General features: G+C 32.3%; 1 protein-coding gene across 1 annotated transcript; it reads right to left on the bottom strand.

The window, feature by feature from the left end:
• Positions 1 to 6,693: 6,693 nt before the first annotated feature.
• Positions 6,694 to 10,846, bottom strand: LOC143911982 (uncharacterized). The gene is made up of 2 exons (XM_077431087.1): positions 10,669 to 10,846; positions 6,694 to 9,152 (listed from the first exon to the last, which is right to left on the bottom strand). Exons 1-2 carry the CDS (start codon positions 10,678 to 10,680, stop codon positions 7,161 to 7,163), a joined length of 2,004 nt encoding a protein of 667 aa, XP_077287213.1. The 5' UTR covers positions 10,681 to 10,846; the 3' UTR covers positions 6,694 to 7,160.
• Positions 10,847 to 20,551: the final 9,705 nt, after the last annotated feature.

Raw genomic sequence — 20,551 nt, forward strand, 5'->3', positions numbered from 1 at the left:
CGCCAATGCAAAAATCAACACCTGTAAATTTTATATTGCACTGTTTAGTCACTTTTGTAAACGAACACTGAATGTATAAATTGATGAAAGTCAAATGTACTTACGTATTTCATCGTTGTTGTTTTCGATATTCCTTTCGTTGTAAATCACTGAAATTAGTTAACTACCCAGATGTTGAAAAGCAAATGTCTCGCGTTAGTGGAAACGCACGTCTTTATATACGTTCGTTCACTTTCCTACACTCAATAATCTTTTTAAGACCAGATATTATACTGACCAGCATGAGAGTGCATGATAGTACAAAAGTACATACCGAACAGCACCTGTGTGAGAGATCAGAGCAATATCTCCACACTTTTCATGCCTGCTACGCTGACGGACTGTTGTTGCCACTAGAGAAAGACGCTCGATGACAAATTTCTCAAAATATTATACTATGAGTATTTTATTACATTTATTATACACATATTTAAAAACAAAGCTTGAGCATAACAGTCAAATCATTGCTCAAAAAGAGAATAAAAGCTTAGCTTTCTTACACTTTAATATCACTATTAATCATATGCAAATTATGATGTCAGCATATGTTATACAATCAAATAACAATATGAAAAGTATACCTGTTGAGTGACTTCATAAAACAGTATCAGAAGAAAGTTTGAATGGTTAAGCGAAAGGATTATTCGTAAGACATTATAAACGAGTAGTAACAGTTCTTCATACGAGCAAAAAAAAGTTGTTTTTATCAATTCTGCTTCTATAATATAATACATATGTATGAATTATATGCAACTATTACTTAGTATTATATGCAACTATCCAATCTATTTTTTTCGTATTTACGTAATGATTATATGCAATACATGTACCTGCTCTCGAACACCATTAAATAAAATTATTTATTTATTTATTTAAGCTCTTACTTTTGATTGGAATAAATTCCTATCATGTAATCTATAATTTCAAATTAATACACTCCAGTTACACACCCAAATGAAAGTATGGTGAAGGGCTGAAAATGAACTCAAGTTTTACTTTCTATAGAAATTAATAATTGCACTTCTATAATAACAAATCAAACACATCCGCATAAGAAAAGTTGCTCATACGTACATATGTATGAATTTCAATTTACCGTAAAATAATTGAAAATCGGAATGAAATCTCCGACGTTCTGTTTTGCTTGGGCGTTTAATAATTTTTACACGCCAATTTCGCTAAATTAATTTCATTGTGCAAATCTCGAACGAACCAAACATAATAAAAACAGATGGTCGTATATCTAACGTGCGATTCGGCAATTTACATTTCTTCAATAATATGTACTCAAATTTAACATTATTTTCTTCGAAAATAAGAAATTTTTAATATTGCGCTAAACGCTTTTACCTCTTTTGATCGATGTTCTTGAGGTCTTGATTTTTCCTCAATAAGTTTCGTTTATATAAGAGTACAAGTAACGGATGGAAGGAAATTTATGCATCCGAAGTACAGTTATGCGTGCACTAAAGTATGTACTTACTACAAGTAGTTCCTTGGCAATCAAAAGTGAAAACTTGACCAGTCAATCTAGTTCATTCTGTGGATTCTTGGAATAAAGTAGTATTTGTTCGAAATCGACCTTAACACATTCACTCGTTGATTTTTTTTTCTTTTTAACAAGATGAATGGATCATCTGTACAGAAAACAGTTATTGTTAGTAATTGGTTCCTCAAATATACATATAATAAGTCACCGTTTTCTTTCATGTCAAAAGTCTTCTGTTTAACTGAAATGGTACAGTGTTTCCGGTTAATGAACTCACCTCGAATCACTTCCGCTCTGTACTTGAACCAATTACATATTGTTCCTCAGACAAACCGTAATGCCATTTAACATTTCACCAACATTAAACACTAGACAGCATCATCTAAAAGACATTCAACTTGAAATGTCAATGCAGTGAAAACAATGCTCTGAAAAAAAGAAAAACACACAAATTTCTCGTTAACGTTTGCATTATTATATTTACTGCAAACGTTGCAATCACGTTTTTGTCACACGATTTCCTCAGATTTTTTTCTCTAAAGAATACAGATTTCAACATTTTAACAGCCCTTCTGTATTCTCACGGTATTTATTAAATGCGAAATGAAATGGAAAGTGATACCATTGTCAAGAGCTTTCATACAATAATTTTCATTTTCTAGTATTTCATACATTGTATGTGTGATTCAAATTTTATATAAATGTAAATATGTACTTAATATTTTATAATAACTGAACGAAGTATCGATAGCTTCTTGAAATTAAATATTTTTAAAACCATCAACACATCTCAATTATGTGCTAATGACTTTTTTGTACCATGAAAATTTTCGAGACCGAATGTATGTATTTTACGAATGTTATTAAACATCCAAAAGTCATTTTCGATGCAAAATTGTACATGAGTTTGTTGATTCGTTGAATTTAATTGCCCAATTCTGGGAAACCCGATAAGATTTGTATCATTTGCTCTTTTTATTAAGTGAAGAAAATATTGCTGTTAACATATGTATATTAAGATATATTTCCTCCAGTGGCGTGCCGTGACTTTGGAAACGGGCGACTAGATATGGACGAAAAATATATATAAAAAATGTTTTTAATTTTTTAATTGAATTGATTAATCTGTTTTTTAGTTATGAGTATAATTTTTCATTTTTGTGCTATAGTTGATCTGCTGTAGGATGACAAAACCCACCTGCTGTCCCTTTCACCGCCTCTCGACCAATTGCGTATAGAGAATAGAACATTGTGCGTACGGAATGCTATTGGTCGAGATCGGGTGAAAGGGACAGCAAGTGCAAGCAAGTGCACAGCAAGTGCGTTTACTTAAGTGTTATCTTAGACTAAAACTGAAATATACTAAGTAGCCTACCTTTCTTAATAACATCTTAGTCTTTAGTTTCTGCACTGATTTGTTCTGAGAGAATCGTTTCGTCCCTTGCCATGTTTGTACTCAAAAATGTATGTGTAAATATGTGTTATTTTAACAAAAAAAATAGTTCAGAATGATATTTTGTAAATACAAATCAGAATATTCATAGTGAAAATCCCATTAATGCTTGAAGAGATGAGTAAATTAAAAAAATGTTTTGTCTTCGATGGAACGCCTATTCACTAAAATTTGCCAGTACCGAATAGAGACAGCGAATACGTGCAAGCAAACGACGCAACGGACCATACTATAACAATCCATTAACACTCCACTACCAGTTACAGTCGATTCCGGTTTCTGAACTTCACTAATCCGAGCTAACAATGTCAATATGGACAACCATTTGAATTTATTGTAAAGGGATTGTTGATATTTTTAAGTTTTAGGTAAAAGATTTTAGGGGACTCTCCTAGTCCCTCTGGTAAAATGACTGCACGCCACTGATTTTCTCACTTAATGTACATATGTAAATATTTTGTAAACTTAATTACATTTTGAAATAAAAGCTTTACGATTTTTGAGTCATCTTATGTATGTATGTATGTAGATATGCATTTATAAAGTCTGCTACATATAATTTCAAGTTACGCAATATATATTCGAACAATCTCCAGCTTCGAAATTGGTTTATATAACGCCCATTATTTTATATGGAGTGAAACATTTCTTTTCCATTTTAATTGAAGACCTAAGACCTTTAAGATGTCAAGTGTCTGTCCACCTCAACCTGTAAACACGATCCGTGTAGTATAACAGGTTTACGTCTAGATGTGAAAGTAAAACTGTATCACAGAACCTCTTTAGAAAATTTACTAGACGGGTGACTATTTCAAAGTACAATCGCCCCTTAATGTATGCCTCTTGAAAAGTATTTCCATTTTCCAAATATTTACGACTTCGCCAAACGTCAGCTCGATCGATTCGCCTGGTTAAAATGTGTCCAAGTTTTATGAATATATATTCTAATTGGAATGTAAATTATATCTTGTCGAATGATCGCTGGAACTTCAAGGTATATTGACCGTGAAAATTACAATGTTATATGTACGTATACACAAGTAAATCTTTTGTGTCTTTATTGCTGTAATTTTTTTTTAATACGCTTTATTTTCGATAATGCATATTCATACAGTTTGAGAAAGACCCACATCTTGACCGCTAGTCTTGTTAAGTTTGTTTCCGTATTCAAAATGGAATTAATTCCTCGTAATTTAATTGTGTTTTCGAGCTCACGAAGCATTTCCGAATACATTAACCTGACAAGAACATCTGCGGTCGGGACAGTTAAATTGCTAAATTTCTAAACAATCGACTCTTTTCGTTGCAATAAATGAAATTTCGCTACAATACATAAAAGATTATCAACTATCCTACTTTATACATGTGTATATTGGTATGTATGTTTCGATTCGAACCATTGAAAATACATTATATAAAATTGAAGCTTAAATTTCTGTATTTAACATATAACTAGATACTTTAATTTTACGATGTGTGCTTAGAGGGAATGTAAAACTCTATCGGGTAAAAGTTTCGGTATAACCGGTTAAAGTTTATTATAGTTTTAGCAAACTCTCGCTATCAATGCAATTCAACGGTAACATTCCGATTCTAGACTAGCATCATCTCTCGACGCACCGTTGAACATATTCAATTATCAGATTTTTCATATTAATATTCAATATATCAAACATAAAATTATTCAAATTTATGTTTTCACTTTCCAAATTCAACAATTGACATTTTGAACATTCGACAATTGACTAATACGCTATAATCAATTGATTCATTCCAAAGCACATGAATCACATCCGAAACAAGTCAGTTGTTGTCAAATCGATGTGTACAATCGCAATTCCGGTTCTCTCGATTGTGACATATAAACTGAGCGAAATGATTGATTTGAAAACATGTCTCGTAGCATGTAACGGCATCACTCTGAATTTTGCTCGTGTAAAATAATACGAACATTTTGCCCGGCGATTGTTTCTGTGTGGATGATATTCTGTGTAAAACTTTCTATGCACATTAAGTTTTACGGCACGTGTCTTGATAAATTTTCTAATACATATATAGTCGATAATAGGAAAATAAATGGTTCGAGTATTTGAAGTTGGTTCGCATCTTTGCTTTGGCTTGGTTCAATAGGTTTGACTCTGCAATGCAATGAAAATCCTCTGTTGCAATTTTATTTTCAGTACCATTTCGAAATTCAATACGAAAATAAGATAATGATAGTAATTCTTTCACAATGTAAACTTGGGCGTCCTGTATATTAAAATAATTGCATCACGGTCAACGCACAAACTTGCATAACTATTTATGTACGTACATTTGTGCAACATATTTTGTCTATTTTTAATATGCGTCCAAATTTAAAATTGACTAAGGATGTGAACGTATCCTTAATTACATTCCTTTTATAATTAAAACAAATTGTTCATACTTTACTTTGCGATCTAAATTTTGACAATTCACTCATCTAGTATCTACTAGATATTTCTGTCTATAAACTCTAAGCATCTTTATACATACAAATACGTAAATTATTAATAATTAATTATTTGTAATTTACTTATATAGTATGTCGATCTCCAAACAACAATCACCAAGGTAAAAGGGTGGGCTTTTACTGCAATAAATATTAAACATGCGAGTCTTTAGATATGATTCTGCATTTCCTTTCTAAGAAGTGATAGTATACTTTCTAAGTTTGTTACACATTGATATCTCTATTGTCTCATTATCCTTTTTGGTCGCAGTGTATCCGGAAGTACGAAGATTTATCGTTCCCCCATTATGGAAAGTGGAGAAATAAATTATTAATGATACTATAAAATGTCTGGCAAATTGTAGTGAAAAAAAAATTGAAAGACTATTTTAAATTATCTGTAGCAATAAATCCAATTTCTCGTCGAACGTTGGAAATACCTACACGCTTCAAATCAAACTAATTTCATCTGTGATGATTTCTAAAAAAAATTATAGCTGTGCATAATTTTCAATTCATAAAATTTTCCTTTCATCTCAAACGATCCTATGTATGCTCGCGTCACTTATTACATTTTTTTTTTTTTGCCTTATGCAAATTAGGAATACTTTCATTCAGAATTTATTGAATTTTTTAACGGTTCTGTCATCGATCGACAAGATTATTTTTGAACTTGTTTAATTGCCATGAAATTCAGAAATATAACATTTCTATAAACGTAATATTTTACGTGTCTTCGAAGAAATTCGCTCTCTCCTGACGTATCCCTTTACTTGACGGACCTTTCTTTGATCGCATTTTTTGTTTGACCTGAATGCCACTCTCTCTGCGCGAATACCCCAAGTAAAAGTGTCGGAACTACTACTCTCTGGTTGATTTTGCAACTTGTTTTCCTTATTTTTTACCATGTGAAAAATACGCCTAAAGTGTCGTTAAATATTTACAGTCATCTGTATAAACAAATATTCAGAGCGAGTCACGATTGTTTCGGCGAATGGATTTGATCCAATTAAGAGAACGTACATTTTCACTAATTAGTATCTGAAAAAATGACGAAATAATGCAAAACTGAGTGCTTTTTGAGTTGTCACTTATGAGCACAATGGTTTTTTTGAGAAATTCAATTCATTCAGGTGTATACATTTTATTTGGAGTTTGCATTCAATCGACATACTTACTTACACACATACATACCTATTTAGTATTTTATATACAAACGTTCAAATGAAAGTGCTTTTTAAAAACAATAACAATTTTATTTTATAAAAAAAATCGTACAAAATAGTGCAAATTACAAAACATTAGTATCGAAAGCGTATTCAATAAATTAATATAAAATAAGTTTAATTATTCTACTCTTTGTCTCGCCTTCTTCGGTGTGAAAAATCACATTTTTCACCAAAGCTCCGATCGTGTGCTACAAAAATTAACATTGGACAAATGTCGAAAGCTTTTACATCCGTCTTTGCAAATTGAACATAAATTTCAGCATTACAAGTTGATCGCACGTTCACTACAGTCTAAGTGGCACACCAATATTATATACGACACTGACATCGTAATTACCTCGATTCAACATCTAAATGCTACATCTAGTGACTTTAGTGATTTGAAACTTATTTTCATCCGTTCCATTTAGTTAACATAGAGAGTGTGATTTACCCTACTTCTTAAAATAAATTTAACAAATCATAACAATAATTTATTTAATGCTTCAATATCTCGTCTTCTGAGATAGCTCGGCTGTATTTTATCGTGTCGTACTTGTTTTCTCTTTGTTCGCCGTAATTTTCTTCCACCGGTGAAACGTATACGTTGCTTTGTGATGAATACGATCCTTTCGGTAAACCATAGCTTCCTTGTGCTGAGTTAAAATTGTGCTCATCGAACGATGAAATCAGAGCCGAACCCCCCTGGCCACCAGATGAGAAAGCGTGCATTCCGCTGCTCAAAGGTAACTCTTGCTTTCCAGCACTAATTTCGTTCACATTGTAACCTGATGATCCAGCGTATCCAGAACCGCCGTACGGACTTGAAGATGCATAGCTAGAAGCTCCTGAATCTCCGTGTTTTATGACTGAGCTGTAACCAGATGGGATTGAGCTGTCGCCAGACACACCATCATAACCGGACAAACCTCCTTGACCCAAACTGCTCATAGCGTAACCGCCTGAAATAGATCCAATAGATGATCCACTTCCATGACCGGCTGAAATTGAGCCATGGCTCGCCGATGGTGACAAATAACTGCTTGAATCGGAATCGTGACCGAATGAAGGTGATCCATAACTGGCTGATGGTGATCCGTAGTTTCCACCCAATGAACCGAAGCCGAGAGATGATGAGTGGCCTCCTGATGGTGCGCCGAAACTACCACCTAATGATCCGAAGCTCAAAGAAGATGCGGAATGGCCTGCTGATGGAATGTCATACGAACCAGATAATGAAGCGCTTCCATGGAATGCAGCTGATTGTCCACCTCCTCCTGAGCTATAGGATTCAAAAGAAGGTGCGTGAGATCCAGCTGCAGCTAAAACTTTCGGTGCCAGATAAATCGGAGATCCAGATAAGACCGCTGAGTGGCCAAATGAAGGTGCTCCGTATGATGATGATCCTGAGTGTTGGCCGAACGATGCAGATCCGTGTCCTCCTGATCCCCCTTCTGATGATCCAACGTAAACGGACGGTTTGAAAGAGGTCACGCTTCCGCCTCCGAATTTTCCTGATTGAGAGTTCAATAGTTCAGATAGTTTCTTGCTGGGCGATGATAATATATGACCTCCAATTGAGTTTCCAGAACCGAAGTTTCCTTCTGGGGCGAAAAGATTACCGTGTCCTCCACCAGCGCCTCCGAATCCTCCGAATGATCCCGAGTGTGATCCAAACCCTTCATGATCTCCAGCTGGCGTGAACAGTGGGCCACTTATAGCAGGGTGAGATCCAGATGAAGCATATGCTCCCAAGCCCTTTATTCCAGAAGCATATGAAGGTAGAGAAGATGAAGAAGCACCGTGATTACCAGCAATTACCGGTACGCCATAAGTTGCAGATGGAGATGCATAACTTTCTGCTGGTTTAGCAAAAGCTGTATATTGAGATCCTCCGTATGAAAGTTGAGGTTTTGAACCAGAGAAGGAATGTCCGAACGATTGAGGTGCTCCAGAAGACAATGAGAATTGAGGACCTCCACCATGGGATCCGCCTGAAAATGAAACTCCACCGAATTTTCCACCGCCAAATCCGCTCAAAGAGTTACCATTTTGGAAATTTCCGATAGATGTGTATCTCATCTTCGAAAGTCCGTTGCCGCCGAATCCTGTCGAAGGTCTTGGATAGCTGTATCCTCCTCCTCCGTGACCTCCTCCGAAGCTGTGAGATCCTAAAGAACTCAACCCTGGGAAATGTGAACCGCCGAAAGATGCAGAATTTCCAAATGATCCAGAATGACCAAACGACGGGGACTTGGATCCTCCGAGAGAGTATCCTGCGCCGATGCTCAAAGAACCCCCAGCAGGCTGGAGATGCAATATATGCGATGAACGATACGGCCCAGATGAAGGATATGATTGCAAGGCAGCTTCTCGTTTCCCCTTCAACAGATCTACAGGTCCTTTCTTCAAGTGATCCGGTTTCGATTTTTTGCCATCCTTTTTAGCAAGGGCCACTTGAAGGCACAATGCGACAACGAGTAACAGCGCCTGTGGAAACAAAAAACGAATTTGAGATACAGATTTTAATGCCAAGTTCACTTTTGTATAATTTTTTGCATAAATTTGGAATAATAAAACGCTTTCGCATCTAGCGATTGCAACGTAATCAAGAGTGCGTATCTTAGCACTTTCTCGTCTACTTTACACTTGAATTTTAGAGTCCGTCATGCCCACTAGTGAACAATGAATAATTATCGTTTTCGGGAGCGACTGTTACATTTTCGAGAAAGTTCACATGAAATCTTTCCGGAATGGGTATGCAAATATTCGTGTGTGATAAATTCCGCGAAATTAATTATTAGCTTAATGTTATCAAAATATTATAGATTTTACTCGGTTGAGCCAAAAAAAAGAGCACCGCCAGCAAATTATTTCAAGGTCGCCTGTGCTGGTGATCGAACAACTCGGTCAAACGAGCCGTCTTGTTCCGAACAAATTCGCTAATCATCGTTGTAAAAAGCTGTGTAGTCCGGCAACTTTCCTATCAACTAATTATATACACTTTGAATACACACATTAGTGTGCAGATGCATCAATCAAAGTAATTCGATTCGTGCGTGTATGCATATCGACGATGATTTTTCATCATCGATTCTAATAATTTTCGAAAATTTCTACTGATTATTTTGCTGCGTTGTGGTTTTTTTTTTCAAATTGCCATGCAATATGAGCAAGAGCATAGTTCTCATCGAGATTTTCATTATTTTTTATTAATTTCGAAAGATACGATATTTAATTTTAACACAAACTAAATATAACATGTATTCAATTTAATCAAGATTATAATAAGGATATGCCTATAGTACTTCAAATTAACGTATATACCAATTACAGACAAAAAATCAAACAAATATAAAGCTTGATCCATTTTTCAGACGAAATATAGACTTACAAATGGGTATTCGAATAACGACCCACTTTTTTTTATATCTACAGTCATTATTTACATTTTTTTAATTAATGAACGATTTAAATCACCAAACACGAACATAGTACATAGTTCGTCGAACACAAATCAAAGCAAAATTTGTTTGGAATATAAATGAACTAACCTTGATTTTTTTTAAATTGTTTAAAAGGTACTCAACTTACTCTATATATGTACATATGTACTACTTTTTTGTTATAAAGAAAAAATATTTTGCATTGATTTAATAATTTTTAAATATTAAAGTTAATAATATTACTCCTATTGACAATAAATAGGATGCCCTCAAATTATACATTTAATATAATTACAGAATTTAGTGTTTTCTATACAGATAATTTTAATGAAACACATATGAGCACGTTCTTAGCTATTGATTCAAATACCATATTATTATATTTTTTATCACTGATAATTTACTAACCGGTTCCTCCGCCCTCTAGGCAACCGACATTGGATTTATTCTATTTGTATATAATTCGCGTACCTATCAATATAATGTTATTAAACAATCTACTAGAGCTTTCCAAATTTAATAACCTTAAAATAGATAAAGAATTGTGTATAAAAACTCACCGTATACTTCATGGTCGAATTTACACAAAACACACGAACACAGAACTGAACTAGTTTGATGTATATATAGTCTGTTTGAGATTACACCAAGGATTTAATTATATATGAAAGTAGACACTGGCATGTGCATGAACAGATACTGAAGTCGACACAGTGCGGAGGACCGAAAATGAATGATACATTGTGAGAGGATTTCACCAAATTTATAACGAACGCTTGTGCTGCCGAGCGGACCCACACACAATCACTTGGTGATGGTGTCGAGCTGACTCCCGGACCAAGAAGCATCATCATAGTATCGGCACATTCGTTCACAGACACACAACCCACACAAAGGGACTTCAGTGAGGTAAGTGAAGCTATGTATGAGTAGTACCAATCCCTTAAATTTAAATTTAAAATCATCAATAATTTAAATTTACATGTGTATACTTGAAACATACATTATTTATTTAATTAGATTAAAATAATAAATCAATATCGATGACATATTGCTTACAATTGATAGTGAACAAGAGAATCATCAAGGTATTCAGTAAAACTACAAGGATTTTATTTATTTTAATTTAAAATGCAAATGGTCATTGACTTTACATATGTAGTCTGAAAAACATTTTCAATATTCATGTGATTCGAATTTATTAATATATTTTTATTTAATCCAATGAGTCACCTTGAATATATATCGTTTTCTTTTTACAAAGTTTTCTAAAATTCTTACATTGAATTTCTTTACACGAAATTTGTCCTCGATACGTGCCTGCAAGGCTTAAATAATCTTCTTTGCGAAAATCCCACGTATGTATAATATAATAAATTGAAATGAACTGACGTTACAGTTGAAGAATTGCGTCAAAAATTTTATTTTGACTCTATCTATGTACATACAATATATCTTGTGTTGTAACAAAAAATTAAAAAAATAAACAAATGTGAGATGAGCGCGTGTTGTGAATTACGTGTGTATTTCTATTACGCACAGTTCATTGCTTATTTATTGTAAAATCATGCGTTTCACTTAAATTTAAATATATTATTTCATGAATTAAACATGCGAGTGATGTATCAAAATCGTCTAGTTTAATATTGATTATATATATGTTGTTTTTACATTTTTACTGGTTTTTTAACTTCTTACTCCATAACACTCAAAGAATAAATATAAATTTAATTTATAATATTTAAGGTACAGTAAATGTAATTGATAATTATACAAACTCATTAAGTACATATTCACATATTAATTTAATGATCATTTTTGTACATACATATATATGTAATTTTTAATTTTCCAATTTAATATATAATACATATGTAGTTCATAAATGATACTCCTGTTTCTTTGTAGAATTTAAAAGCAGATTTTTGCTATACATAGTAGCCAAGAGTAGCAGTAATATACTGTAGCCTACTACTACCTATATAATGTTAAATATTATTGATTTGCTCTTTTGTATAATAAAGTAACTACGTATGTATGATATGTTGTACCGGAATTAAATTTAACAACTATCCAAGTATACAAATTGATCAATAGCTTGCAGTATTAAATTCAATTATGATTAATGAGTATTTGTATTGGTTGGTTCATTAAAAAGTGTAGAATTTTCTGTCTGTTCAATTTTAATGCTATGCTAATTATAGGTATTAGATATTATATAAACAGCCTAATTACTTGTTCACCGATGCATAATGTATGATAAATTAGCTATTAAAATCACTCAAGATCGTCTCTCTCACTTGCTATTTACATCAAATAGCGTTGCAATATTTAAAATTATAATTTAATGCTCATGAATTCGGTTCTCATTTTTCTTTAATAGTTTTTCATTTTTCGCAATGGGCATTATTATCAACGCTTTTGTGCATTTCATTTTTTTCGTGATAATGAAAGTGCTCTCCGCATCCAAATATTCATTTTTCTGAAATTGTGATCGTATTGTTCGCTTAAACATTCTCGACTGCCATAATCAAAATAAAAATGAATAATACACTTGATGGTATAATAAAATATGAAATATGTATCTATTCTGCATGGGAATTTTTTTTCTAAATACCTACACAATTTCTTTTTTTTTTATTTTCTTTGAAATGATCATATTTTTATCGATGCTCTAACAGCTCACTACGTTATTTCCACATTCACGTTCGATCGAATTTTACTTTTTAATTAGCGTTTTAGAAAATAATTCAACCGACATATTTCAATTGTACGCAAATTATATTTTCTTTCTTCTTCACAAAGTGTGTAGTAAGAATGATACACATCATTTTAGAGTACGTATAAAAAGAAAGTGCTACTTCATAACGAGTTACATAAGAATATGTCATATGCGATTTTTTTTTATATTTGTTTAAAACGTCAAGTGGAAACATTTGAAGATGAAAATCATCGTCATACGATTGTCAACCGTGTTTCGCGACCTATAAAATCTCAACATACACGCATAAAACTACTTAATCTGTGTCGTGAATCTTAAAACCTCAGTTTCGTAATGGCGTCAAAAAACTCTTTATTCATAACTATGAGAAAATAAAACATTCGCAAAATATTTTTTTCATAACTTGAATATACATATAATAACACACTGTTCAAGGTGTCATGCACAAATGCACTAAATACACTTACAGGTCACACAACATTCAATAAATAAAAAAACAACAATTTATTACAGAGTACATTTTTCATCACATTGATAAATTTCAATAAGATTAAATTGAACCAAATTTTTTTAATTGATACAAAATCAAACCTTCCAAAGATATTATTACAGCTATAGAAATATTTATTTTATCTATGTACGTAGTAACAATAGATGAAGTTTTGTGATCATGCGAAAATTTGAACTCGAAATTTTGACCGATTCGAACTCAGAATCGATCACTGATCACGTTTTCATGAGCTATAAAAGATGTGTGTGTGTGTGTGTGTCTGTGTATTTTGGTGATTTTTTTAAACACCGTTAGTCCTATCGAACTGAAACTTAGTATTGGTTACTGAAATTCTTATCGACATGACCAAAATTTTTTTCAAATTTTTAAGTTGACCAGAAATGGTACCTCCCCTTATAGGTGTACCATTTTTTTTAAGTTTTTGAATTCAATTATATTCCCAAACCGCTAACTAAATCGAACTGAAATTTTTTTACATGTAATAGAAATTATACATTTTATAACCTAATATTTTTATCTGAACCGGAAGTAGTACTTTTACTTACGTTTTTTATGTTTTTCTTAGAAACCTTTTAGTTTATTGAACTGAAATTTCATATCTATCAGTTTAAGCTTAATACCAAGTTATGTATAAAATTTGGTAAGCATCCGTCAACCGGAAGTGGCAGTTTACTCTCGTTCTTTTTTTTTATATATAGATCTTGTTAAAAAATTTGCATTACTGTTCATACATAATAAACGCGTGCTCTGACAATCAGCCTTCATAATGTAATCGTGTGAAAGATTAAAGCAGTGTATTGTTTCAAAAATGGTTATCGTGCACATGATGCCACTTCATCCGATCTTCTTCAAAAAATAATTCACCGAAACATTTTTAAAAAACCATAAAAAAAATGAATCAAAATCTTCATCTATTGATTCTTCGTATACATATATTTGGTAAACGGATTATTGCTCAAATTGTAATCACGCGCACGACAATCGTTGCCACAAAAATCGCGAATACGGAATATCTGGCACTAGAGTTCTCGTTAGTACAATATTTCGCGTGGGCAGCTTTCGATTGATTGAGTTATTGGGTGCCAGATGTTTGTATATTAGCACCGAACCCATATATTTGTATATTAATGTTTATTTTTCTTATTAATCAATTACTTACATAGGGCCGATCGTGTGAGAAACCTTGGTGTTTTACTTGACCGTAAATTATTTTTCGTTTTTCATATTGATTTGATAATATGCAAGGCATTGGCATGAAGTTGAGTTTCATTTTTAGAATATTCAAGTCTTTTAAACCCCATAGTACTGTTGCCTGATTTTTCAATTCATTTGTAAGAAGTCATCTGGAATTTGCTAGTACTGTTTGGAATCCTTTCTGTAGCGTTTATATCAATAATCTCGAACAAATAAATAAAAAAAGCTCCATTCCTACTGTAATTCCAAATTTCTTCACAGTGATAGTTTTGTTTCCTTACAATGTTTTAGCTTTTGAATTATATAATTAATAGTCCTTATTTATTAATCAAGATTCTATTTCTATATTCAATCAGATCCGTCCGTAATTCTTCATTATTTCGCATTAATCCTTGTTCTACCAACTATTCCTGTAATTCATTTTTATACAATACATCTTCCTCTTCTCTTAACAATATTCCTCCTCATATTGATCCATTTTGTTGTTCCTTTTCATGCTTTAAATTTCTATTATTTGGTCATTATTCTTAGTATCACATACATACATATATCCCATATCACTATTCAATGCTTTTCTGCTTTGTTTTATTTTATTTCATTGTTGTAATTTATTTTTAGAAATTTTTTGGTATTAATGTTATGTTCAGCACGTTGTAATGCTGTTTTTGTTTGTGTTATAAGAAAATAAAAACATAAAAATCACTCGTAGCTACACCATAATCGAATCCTTCGTATCATTTATATTAAGTTTATATTAAGTTTATATTAAATTGGTTGCACTAGGTTTTTCCTATAAATGAACAATAAAGTAAGTATATAATATAAAGATAATTGCAGTCTGTCGTTAATTGAAACTGAAATTTCTACTGTGTCAACTGACTGCTTAGATGTCGTAAATTTCCCGTTTTAATTTGCCTTTATAATATACCTTGACGTTCAATAGCCTCGTTAAATGAGAGACAGCATGTTTTGAAAAGGCGACTATTGTGCTGAAAAATTCGCGATGGGTGCAAAAGGTTACGGCTAAGCAACTTTTTTGAATTGTGTGCGTCACAATCGGATATTTCACCTCACGTTGAGACAAATTGATTTTGCACGTTGGTTTGATGGCACTCGGTAATGTTAATGTAAGTTTAAGTCGGTCGACGAGAGCGGAATACTTTGGATGAAAGTATAAGTGGAACTCCACTGCTGACCTGATGATACAATATAAAGAGAGAAAAAAAATCACCGGACGTTCGATTGCGCAGTCTTATAGTGCAGTTCAAGTCCAAAATCTGGCACTATCGATCAAAAGATTCTCAAATCGAAATTGTTTAGCCTTATTTCGTACGTATGTACTTTCCAAATCTTACAAATGCTCCAAAATGTCAAATATTTCTGATTATTTATGTGTCACGCTAGTTAATGCTGCATTCCGCTGTATTATTATCTCCGTATTTGTTATTTTGTCTTAAAGCGTGTTATTTGCCGTTGATGATTTCAAAACTTGGGGTCAAAATTAAGACTACTTATTTGTCGCCAAATTCTCTATCCGAACTTTTTTACCATTATTACAAACTAGTTTTGTACCCGATGAAATATCATCGCATGGCTGTTGGCATATTAAGTTATTAAATTAAAAGAAAAATTTCGGTTCTGTGTTCTATCCGCACGCGGTCGAATTTTTTTCAAATACTTTTTAAATATATTTATATTTAATTAAAAAAAAATGCTAAAACTACCTACTTACCTACATGTAAACAATATAAAACACCAATAGAAAAATTAATTAGTTAAAAGTTAGATGACGGTCAATTTGCCTAGAGGAAACATTAGTAACAAACAGTATATATATATATATATATATACATATATATATATATATATATATATATATATATATATATATATATATATATATATATATATATATATATATATATATATATATATAAGTTTTTTCTTTTGCTATTATAGTCATATGATATTCGTACATGTTTTGGTATTGGTTTAGCTGTGACATACATATGTATATCGAATCGAAACAACTATTATAGTACAACGAGTGTTATCTCAGACAGACACACAGGATTCAGGATATCGCACTTAACCTTAAGTTATTCTATGAATAGCATAAGATTTGACCCCTTCTGATCATAGAAAGTTGATAGAAAGTGAAGCTGACGTTTTTAAACATAATGAAAGCCAAAGTGAATATAATGACGACCTTGAAAACCTATTCCGACATCTTAAAAGCAAATCGCTTTATCTCATTGATTTAAATTTTAAATGTATATAGCTTTCGAGTCTATGTAGTTTTAGCAGTCAACGGGCGTTCGATGTGCTTGTGAATGAGCGATGAGCACGATTTGAATCATTAAATAATCATCGTCAAGTTAAAAAGCCAAATTACATACATTACCGCTCTTCACTTTTTACGAGCACTTACACTAATTTATATTGAATAATTTTTAAAATTCAGTTGTAGGAAGTAAAGTTCGTAATGCTGTTGTGAACACTTTTACGGCAATCAAGTTTTTTAAAAAGTGCTTTAAAAGACAGCAATTCTGCTTGCTTTAACTGTAATCACTGACGCCAACGCAGTTAAAATACAAAGGAAATCATCGCATAAGATCCGGTTGCAGAGAGGCATAAGAAAGCTTCGCATGCAAAACTGGTACATCCAGATACCGAATTAAATAATATTTTTTATAATAAATGCATAATTTTTCTATTTAGGACTGAAATTTATTAGTAATTTAATTGATAAATAAACGTGCTAAATTAAGCTGACTCAATTTCCCTCCGAGCATATATAATTTCTTGCGTACTACATTCCAACGAAGAGTATTAAATGTTGTGAAGTGAAATTGTAGAAATTAATATGTATATCGATCGATACGTTATATGTATATACTTTCTATGTTTATCTTAAAATCCTATATAACTGAGATTTCGTGTCACATATCTTTACTTTCTACGCAGAATTACGACCTAGCAAAAAAATCGACTGATTTCGTACGTGCATCACTCTTAGTCATCACATTATCTATAAACATTATAAAGACTATAATATTCGATCCAAATATCTATAAACATTATAAAGACTATAATATTCGATATTTATGATCGTTTTGAAACTGTTACAGATGGAAATTTTGAGTGTAACTTTTCATTTCGGAAATCTGCAAAAAAAATGTGCAAACTCTTACTCGTCGTGATCGTTATATTATTCACAATTAATCAATTTGTAAATTAAAAGTAAAAATACGCTCTAATTTAGCGGCAATTACCGTCATTCTGAAATCTCACCTCATTATAAGCCGCATATGAATGAAAAGACAACGCGGATAAAAAACAAACGTGTGCTTTTAATTATTTCTGAATTAATTTTACTTCATTTTCTTCGTCTGATGTATTCGTACGTGAGCGGTAATTAATGAAAAAAATTATAGCGCGAATTATAATGTCAAATGTTTATGTTTGCGAATTATTCGATTTTCATTATAAATATATGGAAAAAAACTAGTTCACTGTTTAGTGTTTTGATTATTTTTTGTCATACTTTTATATATGACTTCAACATGAAACACAAATGTAAAACTAAATCGAGGTCACTTTGTATTGAAAAAAAATATATATTAGCATAAAAAAATATTAAATGAAATTTAAATCTAACTAACAAGGTAGAACTTATATTATATTTCATTATAAAATTGATTGTGTGAATATTCTGTATATTTATTCATGGCACGATACTCTTTTCAAAAATTAGTTTACTACAAATTTAATTTTATATGACATAAAAGGTAAAATAAACGGGCATGCATCAAATAGTGAAGGTGCATTCCACAGCAATACATTTTTTTGCATCCAAATTGACATTGATTATAACGGCTGTCAATTACAAAGGCCAGGGTTCATCTGACAAAAGGTAGGTACGTCTATTTTTGTACGTAATACCATTTCGTTAAATTATCTCTAGATGCAAATGAAAAATATATATCAACTCCAAATAAAATCCGACTTAATTAACCGGATTATTGATAACCACGGATATATTATAAATATATCATACATATTCATTGGAGCGATATTGAAAGTAATAGAGTCAGTTTAAATTTTTCATTTCCAATATAAGTATATAGTTTTCTTTCATATCTAAGATCCAGTTTTCAAAGAAAAACGTTATTGTTTGACAAATAATACAAACGACACTTTAATTACTATATCAGATAAAATCATCACAAACTTTGACGCACACTTTGAAGAAGCTTTTCGTAGATTTTTATTAGACAATATACATACAAACGTACTCGTTATTAACGATAAATCGATCATTTTATTCAACCCACACCCTCTCAACCAATAAGCGATTCCTCAGTATATATGTACATACATACATATGTACATACATATCAGTGCGGTAATATTTCAACCAGAGGATGCTGTCCAAAACACAATCAGTTTATTTTTTACATACCTCCTTTACGTTTCATTTAAATTTTATTTTACTCTTCCAAACATTGTCATATTTATATTTATTAAAATGTCTTTAATATGCTTTCGTTTTTGAATGAATATTCAATATTGGTGTGGGTTTTGGACTCTAAACTATTTTTCATTATATGGTAGAGAAGCAAATGTTGTTTTTACAAGCCTCTTCTTATTAGTACATTTTTAATTAAACAATTGCAATTATTACTAACAACGACGATAAATCTACTTGCATTGTTACTTTGGCTATCTATATTTATGACCATAATCAATAATAATTTAGGACGTAATAAATTACAATAAAATAATAAAAGTAAATAACTTAGGACGTAACGTACGAAATATCAATCAACGAATCAAGCGAAAGTCCATACATAAAAAATCAAATCAATTCCACACATACGCAAAAGGATATTTTGCTTCCAGAGCAAGTTTCGCGCGAGCGAGACGACTGTAGAGTCGTCTCACTCATGCGCATACGCAAAAGCGACAGCTCACTTGTGCGCATGCGCAAAAATATTATAGAGAACTTCAGCATCCATGGCGATACGGGCTTGATTTGAAACAAGCATCGGTCGCGTAGATATGATACAACAGGAAAAAGAGGAACATGCTTTTCCTCCCGTATTCTGCGCGCGCACATTAACACGGGAGGAAAAGCATGTTCCTCTTGTTCCTGTTGTATCCTGCTCGCGCAAATTAAGTGAGTATGTATGTGAGTATGTACCGTTTACCATGCACCATTTTTTTTTGATCTTTCGACTTAAGATCTTTCGATTTTCGATCTTTGCATTCTGATATTTGCGTTTTCTGTAATTTAACATTCTGTCAAATCACGGAGACCGCTTACATACATATATGCTATTTGACAATAATTAAAAAAATACTTAAATGATATTTTTAAAGAACTCGTGCGTCAAATATTAATCATACGATTGTTACAGGTGCGACCAAAGAGACGTATGTATCTTTAAAGTGGACGAACCATGCATTGCAGATCGCTGTCGATGGCGTCCTTTCTAAACGACAACGAAGAGTGATTTTTTTATATCTTTTTTGGTGGTTATCAAGCGGCCGTGGCAGGTGACTGTAGTGGCAATGACCGACGCCGTTCATTTCGGTGGACAGGCGAGAAAGTGCACAACATCATTGTTGTTACATTTTTGTTATTTTGTGTCTTAACATCTCGAGCAGAAGAAGTGGGCAAGATCGCACGCAACGAGGAAAACCCTATTGTGACCGTTCGTTCGACTGTAAAATTTGGCCAGTGAACGCAATTTTTTAAAAGTATACTTGATATAAGTAGTTTTTGTCGAGTTGATGTAACACTTTCCGGTTATCATTTCAATCACATCGTTCATTACACTTTAGGTGAGCATTCGTGGATCAAATTTTCGTCAGACAAGTATCTCGTAGGATCTCTGACTACTTTTTACTATTCGTAGCTAGAAATGCAAAACAAACCGTATGAGACATAAATCTCTTAATTTAGTTCCTGAGAATTGACCGGTTACCTGACAACTCGTTCACAGATTTT

Source organism: Arctopsyche grandis, chromosome 5, assembly GCF_051622035.1.
Source record: "Arctopsyche grandis isolate Sample6627 chromosome 5, ASM5162203v2, whole genome shotgun sequence".
NCBI lineage: Eukaryota > Metazoa > Arthropoda > Insecta > Trichoptera > Hydropsychidae > Arctopsyche > Arctopsyche grandis.